Genomic DNA, 10,595 nt, shown 5'->3' on the forward strand with positions numbered 1-10,595 from the left:
GTTTGAAATTGAAGCGGGTGAAGGCGGAAGAGACAAGAACACAATAATAAACAAAGGCAACTCTGTTCGCTTGGATACAACTTGTATTTTATTCGAATGGATTTATACTTACTTTTAACTAACATACAGACTAACGTTACTACTGGCGTCCATCGTAACTATTTGTCGGTTATTGTAGGTGACGGTAGACCAACCGGAGTAAAGTTGCCGTTTGCTAGCTAACCCCGTGAGCTGATTTTAAGGTTTTTATTTTTAGCAACCGAGAGCCATGTCGTTATTCAGTGTACAAGCGAGGAAGCATACAGCTTATTATGACCATCTAATGTCAACATCAACATCCAGGACACCGGGCAGAGAGCGCCTGGCGGACCGAAAAGTGACAGAGGGTGCGCTGGGCAAAAGTGAGAGAACATCCGGAGAGTCTGGAAGTGAAGACAGCAGGTCATCTAATAAAAGCCGACAGGTAAACAGGACGTATGTCCTCTCTGCGCTGTCAAAAAGCGGCAACGGGCCGCAGACACCTTACCGTGGCCGACTCACTCTGCAGAGGAGGTCAAGGAGGAAGACCGGGTCTGAAACAGCGGAGAAAACCATGTCTGAAAGCAGCCAGAACACTACACCAGCTCCGGAGAAGAGACTGACCCTGCAGCGCCGTACCAGAACTCCCTCAATGGATAAAAGCGCACACGGGGAGCTACAGGCCAGTGCCGCTGGGGTCAGTGCCACTAGCCTGCAGCCAACGCCGAAAGTTCTTAGTGATCCAAACGGTAGGGCACCTGGGTTATTCAGGTCTACTAGTTTACGTGACACTGCTGCTCATGTGGAAAACCAGAGGAGGCCGGCGTGCATCAACACGCCCTCTTCTTCCTCCACAAGCAGGCACGTAGAGGACCAGGCCCAAACCTTTAAAACCCCTACCAAAAAGACGCCGTTTGAGAAAGTCGCAGCCAAGAGAGACGTGTTCGAGAGACTGGCGGGGAAAGAAGCACCCAAATTAGCTATTGCAGTCAAATCTGCTAGTCTGGAGAGGCCCAAATCCCGAGCACAGCGAGCGGAGGACACAAAACCTGTCCCAGCTCCCCGGGCCGGCAAGGAGTCCGCAGGTGTTCACAGACCAAACGCCGCGCTGCAGGTGAGGAAGACATCCACCTCAAGCCAAAAGGGAGACGTGACCCAGGCCAGGACCTCCACTCCAGCTCCAACACCTACTGAGCAGTCCCTGTCTCGCCCCTGTGAGGCTCTGAAGCAGCAGGATTTATTTAAGATGGAAAACAGCGCAGTGACTGTTGCAGTCCGTGTCCGCCCTTTCAACGCCAGGTATGTGATGCAATTTTTGCCTTAATTGATGGGTAAAATGATGTCTGGGTCTCCAAAGGTACTGCTGAGCCATCTAACTGTCATCTGCCTCATTCACACAAATCAGTGGGCTAACGTTATACAAATGATAAACCAACGTGTAGTTTAATCATATCCTATTCTTTCATTTGACTGTAAGCATTACAATAAAGTGTATCTTGGACATGCAAAGATGATGGCATTTCCCCCCTATTTCCTTGAAATTTTGATGATTCATCAGTATAATTATCTGCAGATGAATCAATAATGCAAGTAATCTTTAGTTGCAGGCTGTGGGAATTCTTGAAAATGACCACAAAGCTACAAACAATGTTCGGTGTTTTTAGGTTATGGAAGTGCTCATTTACAATCAGACACAAAAGCCATTTCTGAAATAATGTTTCTACATATGTCTGCTCTGTCACAGGGAGAAGGCAGAGAAGGCATTGCAGGTCATCTTCATGAATGGCCAGGAGACTGTTGTCCAGCACCCAGACTCCAAACAGAGCTACTCCTTCACCTATGACTTCTCCCTCTGCTCGGTGGACGAGTGTGACCCTGCCTTTGCCAGCCAGCAGATGGTGTACGAGATGCTGGCAAAGCCTCTGCTGCTGAGGGCCTTTGAAGGATTTAACACATGCCTGTTTGCTTATGGCCAAACAGGCTCTGGGAAGTCCTACACGTGTGTATTTGTTTTTTGTTTTGTTTAGATTTTAGATTATTACCCCTTGTACCACTGGAATTTTCCCCCTCTGCTCTCTCCATTTTTTGCTCTAAAAAAAAACATACTATGTGTAAAATGTGCATATTGGGATGTGTATTTTAAATCATGATCAATCAACTGCAGTTTGAACTGTTTGAAATCTTTGTTGTTTAGGATGATGGGCTTTGGAGAAGAGGAAGGGGTAATCCCCCGATTCTGCCAAGAGATTTTTTCTAAATTAGCATCCATGGAAAATGAGGAGGTAAAATCTCTTACAAAGGTGTATTCCTGGTTGAACGTTTCTCATGTTATTTTACTCCTTTTTTTTGTTAATCAATATAAAATGTCTTAAGCCTGCAGTTTCCCTCCAAAATTAAAAGGCTTGAATGTGCAGATGAGCAATCTATATTTCTGGTTATATCTTTGGATTTGTTATATTTCAGGTCAAATGTCATGTAGAGATGAGCTACTTTGAGGTGTACAATGAGAAGATCCACGATCTGCTGGTGACTAGAGATGAGCCAAATCAGAGGAGGACGCCAGTAAGTAGTTTGCAACCGACTGAAATACATTCCAGAAACCAGGAACCCTTGTTAGGTGTTTTGTTTTTTGGAAAACTGTAGTGTTCTTTTAGTGAATTTGGCTGCTGCATTTTCGCATAAACCAGTTTCCAGAGAGTTTCTTTTGATTGGCTATCTGATAATGCGTAACATGATCTGATGATCGCACATTTTAGAGATGCACTCTTGCTCATAATGGCTTAGAGCTGAATAACCTAAGAATATGTACAGTCAAGATAAGAAAATCCCTCTGATTTGTGTTTCCAGCTGAGGGTGAGGGAGCATCCAGTCCATGGTCCCTATGTGGCAGACCTTTCTTTGTAAGAAAGCTTTTATTTTCTTTTGCTAGATTACTCTTCAACAAAGGCCAAAGGAGCACTCTTGAATGGTGTGATTTGCAGAATTGCTCACTCTTTTATTTCTTCACAGGAATATCGTGAGCTCTTACAATGACATTCAGGTAGGTTGAAAGATATTTTCTTTTTTCAGATCATCGAGGCCACAATGAAATACAAACATCAATGTCTGAATGAATATTACTATCTTAAAAGTGTGGTACAGGCACACCATGGAGAGAATTACTGAATAATCATAATTCACTGTGTCCTTCTTTAGGGTTGGCTGAAGCTGGGCAACAAGCAGAGAGCCACAGCAGCTACAGGAATGAATGACAAGAGCTCCAGATCTCACTCTGTCTTCACCCTGGTTATAACCCAGACTCAGGTATGTCCTTTCACCTTCACCCCAAAACAAACGCAAAATGTCGTCACCTAATAAATTCTTAAATATTAATTTAAACAAAACCTGAGCTACAAGATACATTTGCATTTTGCAAGAATTTAATAATGTGGAGAGTGTTTAAGTTAATTTTGCATGTACACAGTAAGACACTTGGAAGGTCCTGTGTGTTTAAGGTCAATGTAACACAATTAATTGGTTTTTGTGTGTGTGCCTACAGACTGAGTTTGTGGAGGGCGAGGAACACGATCACAGTATCACCAGCAGGATCAACCTGGTGGACCTGGCAGGCAGTGAACGCTGTAACTCGGCCCAGACAAGTGGAGACAGGCTCAGGGTATACACACATACGCTTATGCACACACACCATGTTGAAATTTTGAATTTCTCTACTTCATGTAATTGTATATTAAATTTTTTTTTTTCAGATAGTATAATTACATTCCAAATGATAAATATATATTTGCTCATAAGTCATTTGTTGTAATAATACTTCACTTTGGGTCCTGCAATTTATGATGGCCATTTTGAAACCTGAAACAATAACTTTAAAAAATTGGCTACATCAATCAATAACAATCAATGACTCATTAATTATATCCTCAATTGATTCTAAGACTGATGTTTCAAAAAGATATGGTTGTATTCAGAACCATTTGCTCCTTATATTTGGCAGAGGATGCTTTTTGTATTTGCATAAAACAGCATGTGCTTACTCAAAACAAGAAATGCCAATTTTACTGTGTCATTACAGGAAGGTGCTAGCATCAACAAATCCCTGCTCACCCTTGGGAAGGTCATCTCTGCCCTGTCAGAACAGGCACTGACCAGAAAGAAGGTCTTCACACCGTACAGAGAGTCTGTCCTGACATGGTGAGAGATCAGATTGCATGTACGCTGTAGCTGTTGTAGAACACAATGTATTATTTTTGGAAGCTCTATTGGAGAAATGGAAAATAGAATACATTAGGGATGAATTGATTTATATATGAAACTGAAAACACAATCTTGTCAAAATCCGACAGACCTCCATTTCAAATTTTGAAGGATGATCCTGACAAAGTCCCAATTCTTTTTTTCTTCTTCCGCAGGCTGTTGAAAGAGAGCCTCGGTGGTAACTCCAAGACGGCCATGATCGCCACACTGAGTCCCGCGGGCAGCAACGTGGAGGAAAGCCTAAGCACTCTGCGCTACGCCCAGCAGGCCCGCACCATCATTAACATAGCAAAGGTCAATGAAGACACCAGTGCCAAGCTCATCAGAGGTGAGACACTCAAAATATCCACATTCAAAAATCTCTGTTGGAGTTAACTGAGCTCTGGCCTGTTTTTATTGTGTTGTAACTGTAATACGCTTTTTAAACCTTTTTATAGCTTTCTTACCGTGCACTTATTGTGGAGTTGCTAGTTGTGAGGTACATGTTGCAGACGTGAGTCCTTGGCCACCACAGAGTGTATGAAAAATAAAAAGGGATGAAAAATAAAAAGGGATTTTTTTTTTTTATGTGTCATCAACTAAGGGGAAAGTGGAGCAAACACTGTCTTCATCTTAGAGAGAGATTTTTCACTGCACTCATGCATACACCTTATAGCAGGACGTTATGTTCTTTGTGAACCTGAACGTCTGCCATCCTACACAAACTGCATCACACCTGTATGACCTTATTCCAGAGGAAAACCAAAGATTGCTTTTCTATACCGAGCAGTGTTGTTACCTTGGCATCACAGATGTGGACAGCATTTGTTCACTGGAAGAGCCTCCAAAGCACAAAATCCAGTTTTGAAGCAATAGAGCACATTTCTCAACAGTCCCTCTATCCTCAATAGCACACACACACACACTCATTTGAACTGTTATTCAATCTGTCTTGGTTGTCTGTACGTCCATTAGCTCCATCTTCATCTGCCTCTCGTTGCATCACTTTCACTGTCTGTGTTTCTCTTTTGTTGTGAATGTCTTCTCTTTCCATTTGTGTCTCGCTCTTGATCTCCTTCACTCTCCGTCTCTCCCACGTACCCTCCTGTCTGCCCATCTATCCATCACCAGCTTATTCACTACCCGGTTCAATTAAGGTCTGGCCCTAACCTTGCCTCCAGGCCATATTTATGCACTGTCAGCTGCACATGGCGGCTAACTGTCATCCAAGTATTATTTTTCATAAGATGATCACGCTGCTGTTTGATGTTTTTAGCAGTGAGGGGAGCTCTTGCTGTGGATTTCTCTCACACCACCTGTCAGTGTGTGATATGACTCAAACATTACAAATCAGGTCAATGTTCCTCAGTATTGTCTTCAATGAGTATTATTGTTGAGCAGTTCGCTGACAAAATCCGAATATCTCTGTAGACTGTAGTCATGTCTTAAAATAGACTTTCAGGACTTTAATGGAACTCCCTGCAAATTCATATTTACTGGTATTTATTTAAGTGTATATTTGGTCTAAACTGCTATATACAGTATATTTAACCTTTTTATAAAGCATTGTTGGCAAACTGTGTGTGTGTGTGTGTGTGTGTGTGTGTGTGTGTGTGTGTGTGTGTGTGTGTTTTCTCAGAATTGAAGGCTGAGGTGGAGAAGCTGCGAGCAGCACAGATGAGCTCCCAGGGCGTGGAACCAGAGAGGGTCAGGCTGTTTCAGCAGGAGATCGCTGCCTTGAAGAACACACTCTGTCAGCAAGAGAGGGAAATGGTTGAGGCCAACCGGTCAGTGTTACTGCAATAACTATCTTCGACTCATGCCTTTAGTAATAATGTAACTGTGTGTGTGTGTGTGTGTGTCTGTATGTATGTATGTAAAAAATAAAATCATGGTGAATACGCAAACATTTTGCAACACTGTTGTCCTTTCTTTATAAAGTTCAGTAGGTGAGAAGGTTTATAAGTGGCTGAGAAGGGGATACATCAGAGATCATCATGGCAAAATTTGATCTGAGGAGACATTTTTTGTTATATTTGATCTTATTTTCTGGCAGGGCATGGAGAGAGAAACTGGAGCAAGCTGAAATCCGCAAACGTGAAGAGACCAAAGAGTTGCAGGTAATTTCTTTGAGCATAACATTAATTTCCATTGTGTATATTTATTTTTTACTGTCAAGGCTGTCGTCCACTGTGTCCAACAGTACAATAATCTCTTCACCACGCTGATCCTAAAGCTAATGATACATGGGGCAACTTTTTGAGCAATGTTGCTGGGCAATCTGATAGCGGCGGGACGGGTGGCGGAGTGGTGGGGGAAGGGGATTACGGTGGTAATCTTTACTCATTACCGTTGACGGCAACTTTGCCCAGCACCATTGCTCTAAAAATTGCTCCATGTATCATCAGCTTAAAAGGTCAAACTAACAAGACCTGAAACAAGCTGTTATACATATTGTTGTGGACACAGACTATTAATAACATATTTGGAAACTTTCTCTGAGTTTTCAGAAAGCAGGTGTGACGTTCAAAGTGGACAATCGTCTTCCTAACCTGGTGAACCTGAACGAGGATCCTCAGCTCTCTGAGATGCTTCTCTACATGATCAAAGAGGGTCGAACCACAGTGGGCAAGCTCAAGTCTGAGTCCAGCCATGACATCCAGCTGACAGGAGCTCTCATTGCTGACCAACACTGGTAAAAACAAACCACAGGAGTGGTTTGAAAATGCTTGTGGCAGGAGCGATTGAACTTTAAATAAACAATATGTAGTCTGTTTTGCCATCTTGTACGCGTGCTTATTCAACAGAGGTGTGCCACTGCAGTGAAATGTAATTTTAATATTTAGGCTGGCTTTGACATTTAGTTTATTAAACTTGATTATTGTTAATGATTTGAGGAACGTTTTTAAATGCTTTTCTGATCTAGCCATCTTTGTAATCTAAAAATGATCTATTTTCTTTTTTTAGCTATAGCCGGCATTTAACATGAGAAATATATCTGCATTTTTTTTGGTTTGTTTTAGTGTTATAACCAACATCCAGGGTACTGTCAGCATCACTCCCATGGAAAACGCCAAAACCTTTGTTAATGGAAACCTCACATCTGAATCCACTGTCCTACACCATGTGAGTAAACCAGAAAGATCCTCTAACCCATCTGATGTTTAGCATTATACTAACTAAGTAACTTATAGCAAGATTTGTTCTAAATTAAACATGCCCAACCTGTTCATCCAGGGGGGGGGGGAAGCGAGAGTGTTCGTTTTTTTTTTTTTTTTTATTCTGACAGCGTAGGCTAACTAAAACAGCAAGTTATTATTACCAACACTTTGTTTTTAACTGTTATGTCTAGGCCAGTAGACCCTAGTGCGTGACTCAGAGAATGAGTAGTTAGATAGAGGAATAAGAGGAGGGGAGCAGACGGCATGAGTGCTATTTCCAGGACTAAAAAAACACATTATGCGTTATCACTTTTAACTTTTATTAAAGCCTACTACATGTTCTTCTTCAATCGACCTAATATAATGATATAAATGTGTTGTTAGTTTGTTGTAGCCTACAGTTTAGACTACTGATTAATTATAAAATGTAGTCTATTTTACTTTTTTTGATCTGTTATGAAATTAAGCAATTGTAAAATGAATAAACCCCATAACTGCCACACAGCCACTGTCATGATTCATTCAGTTTAAAGCGCTCTCACACAGCTGGGGACTTAATGTTGCTTTCCCTTTGATGTAAACTGGAGCATTACGTTCACTGCTGTGAATGAAGGTCAGGCATGCTAAAAGGTCCAGCCCAATCCATTTTATTAATGAATTTAAGTCTTCTCGTGTGTGTGTGTGTGTGTGTTATGGTTTCCAGGGTGACAGGGTGTTTCTTGTGTGTGTGTGTGTGTGTGTTATGGTTTCCAGGGTGACAGGGTGATTCTTGGTGGAGACCACTACTTCCGCTTCAATCATCCAGCAGAGGTGCAGTCTGTGAAGCGGGTGTCATGCTGGACAGGCGCAGGCGATGGCCACAAAGATTTTGAATTTGCCAAAAATGAGCTACTTGCAGCTCAAAGGGCTCAGTGAGTGCAAAATACCAGATAAAAAAGTTATATTATTATGTCAACCATTCTGGCCTTTTTAAAAATGTTTATTCAGGGCAACATCTATTTGTGCAGAATCAAAGCCAGAACTCTCTTAAGCCGTATCTGTGTGTCGCAGGCTGGAGGCAGAAATTGAGGAAGCCCATTTGAAGGCGAAAGAAGAGATGATGCAGGGAATCCAGATGGCCAAAGAGGTTGCCCAGAAGGAGCTATCTGACCAGAGGGCGCTCTATGAGGAAAGGATCCAAGACCTGGAGAGAGAGCTGGTACGCAAAATGTTTAGCTGTAGTGCCATTGGAGTTATTGGGAGTCTGTTTGAATGACGGTGTTACCAAACTGATAAAACTTTAATCAGAAATTTAAAACTACAAATGTATTTTCTTTAAACTTGTGTAATACAGAATATTGCAATATTATAGAAGTACTTTATCACGTATAATCTTTTGCTTCTCCTTAAATCCTGGCAATTTGCGCAACCAATACTAAGTAATGCCAAAAAACAATTTATTCAGAACGGGGAGAATAAGCGGAAGCGTCAACAGGAGTTGGACCAGGAGAGGGTGGCCAGCCAGATGGCAGAGCTGAAAATGGCCAAGATGGAGCTGCAGCAGGAGGTGGACGCCCACAAGAAACGTCTCCGCCTGCACGTGGAGGCCCAGGTCAGGACCAAGAGCAACTCGTGGGGAATTTTAAATTTCTGACTTCAAATTTAAGTTGACTGTTTTGGGGTGTGTGTGTGTGTGTGTGTGTGTAAGAGAGAGAGAACAGGGGCTGCTCCCAGTGGCCAGAACTTGTGTGTGTTGAAAAGGTTTTATTCTTTTAAAATAATGGAAAATTACTCTCACGCAAACAAAGTTATCTATTTTGCTTTATCCTGCTGTCACTATCCAGGCGATGGAGGAACATCGTGTGCATCAAGCGAGGATTGTTGAGGCCCTGGAGGCGGAGAAGACAAAGATCAGCAAAGAGCTGGAGGAGATGCAGAAGAAAAGAGCCATGAGAGAAAATCATACTCTCCAAAATGGTGAGTGCTTCCATGTCACTTCTGAGCACACATTTGATTTAGGAGCCACAATGACAATTGACACCATAGAAGTGGTGTTGGGAGCGAGAGCAAGATGGGTGGGGTTCATTCTGTGTTGCCAGAAGCATTAAATTAGTGAGCGTTTGCCTGGACCTGAGATAAACGGTGGACTTAAGAGGAGCAGAGAAGGAGGCAGAGAGGCCATAGAACATATCCAATCTAATAATTTATTGTGAGATGATCTGCAACTCTCATATGGATAGTGCATGGTAGTTTTCTACAGTACCACTACACGCAATGTATATAAATGATTTAAATCTTACTTTAATTGCATAATTAGTTTGAACTGGACAAAATAAGTATTTTTTCAATAGAACTATCTTCAATGCCACCAAACAGTACAAGCTGTCTTTAGTATTTGTATTTTTTTTCCTTCTCCCAAATAGAGACATGTCCCTACAATACTTGATATATTTCACTCACGCCAAAGAGAGCAGGAAAGTCAAGGATTAGTTATTACTTTCCAGCCACATTTATAGCTGTCTGTGTTGCAGAGTCTGGCTATAATGCCGTTTCCTATTTCCATTTCATTTAGTGCCTGGTGTAAAGGGAGCGAGGCACCCTGAGCAGCATATTGGCAGTGATAAAGTCAAAGTTAGCAGCAGCTTAAGGTGATGTGCCCTAGAAGCTGAGAATTTAGTAGTTTATATTTAGAGTATAGAGAGCTGATTCTCACACTGACTGACATTTAAGAGTCACATGTGATATATTTGAAAATCACAAGTTACAGTAAGGATAATAGTATTTTTGGTACTAACTGTTCTTGTAGGCGTAACAAGGGTGAATCTCTTCCAGCCAGTGCTAACAAATCAGGCTGAAATAATGACCATCTAAGCCAGATGCTGCTTGACTCGGGACTGCGGTTGAAGTGGTTTCATTTCTATATTGCAGTCTCTCCACAGTGGGATGCCATGAAGTTGTCCCTGATGATTGAGGAAGCCAATAAGATCAGTGCAAAACTGAAGAAAAACACAGTCTTCAGCAGGTTTGAAAATACAAAATTGGGCCACACCTTACATATGATGATTTATTAGCCAAGTTAAAAACCTATCAATAAACCTATTGGGGTGTCACATTCATCATAATATTTATTTGCATTTTCATTGCTTTCATTGCTGTCATTTTCAACAATTCAGTGGAACCAAATCATCAGCTGCATGCAGGCCC

The 10,595-nt window shown here is 41.8% G+C and overlaps 1 protein-coding gene across 1 annotated transcript in view; it reads left to right on the top strand.

The window, feature by feature from the left end:
* The window catches only part of kif14 (kinesin family member 14), a 21,761-nt gene continuing 11,166 nt past the window's right edge, over positions 1-10,595 (top strand). Inside the window, exons 1-19 of the mRNA XM_046050636.1 lie at positions 1-1,317; positions 1,763-2,017; positions 2,213-2,300; positions 2,482-2,580; positions 2,866-2,918; positions 3,028-3,058; positions 3,214-3,321; positions 3,557-3,673; positions 4,091-4,209; positions 4,428-4,600; positions 5,891-6,038; positions 6,308-6,371; positions 6,762-6,946; positions 7,275-7,377; positions 8,166-8,323; positions 8,463-8,610; positions 8,857-9,003; positions 9,236-9,368; positions 10,320-10,413. Of these exons, the coding sequence (XP_045906592.1) occupies positions 269-1,317; positions 1,763-2,017; positions 2,213-2,300; positions 2,482-2,580; positions 2,866-2,918; positions 3,028-3,058; positions 3,214-3,321; positions 3,557-3,673; positions 4,091-4,209; positions 4,428-4,600; positions 5,891-6,038; positions 6,308-6,371; positions 6,762-6,946; positions 7,275-7,377; positions 8,166-8,323; positions 8,463-8,610; positions 8,857-9,003; positions 9,236-9,368; positions 10,320-10,413 (3,272 nt within the window). The 5' untranslated portion in view covers positions 1-268. The remainder of the gene's footprint in view (positions 1,318-1,762; positions 2,018-2,212; positions 2,301-2,481; positions 2,581-2,865; positions 2,919-3,027; positions 3,059-3,213; positions 3,322-3,556; positions 3,674-4,090; positions 4,210-4,427; positions 4,601-5,890; positions 6,039-6,307; positions 6,372-6,761; positions 6,947-7,274; positions 7,378-8,165; positions 8,324-8,462; positions 8,611-8,856; positions 9,004-9,235; positions 9,369-10,319; positions 10,414-10,595) is intronic.

The sequence above is a fragment of the Micropterus dolomieu genome, linkage group LG05, assembly GCF_021292245.1.
Source record: "Micropterus dolomieu isolate WLL.071019.BEF.003 ecotype Adirondacks linkage group LG05, ASM2129224v1, whole genome shotgun sequence".
NCBI classification, from domain to species: domain Eukaryota; kingdom Metazoa; phylum Chordata; class Actinopteri; order Centrarchiformes; family Centrarchidae; genus Micropterus; species Micropterus dolomieu.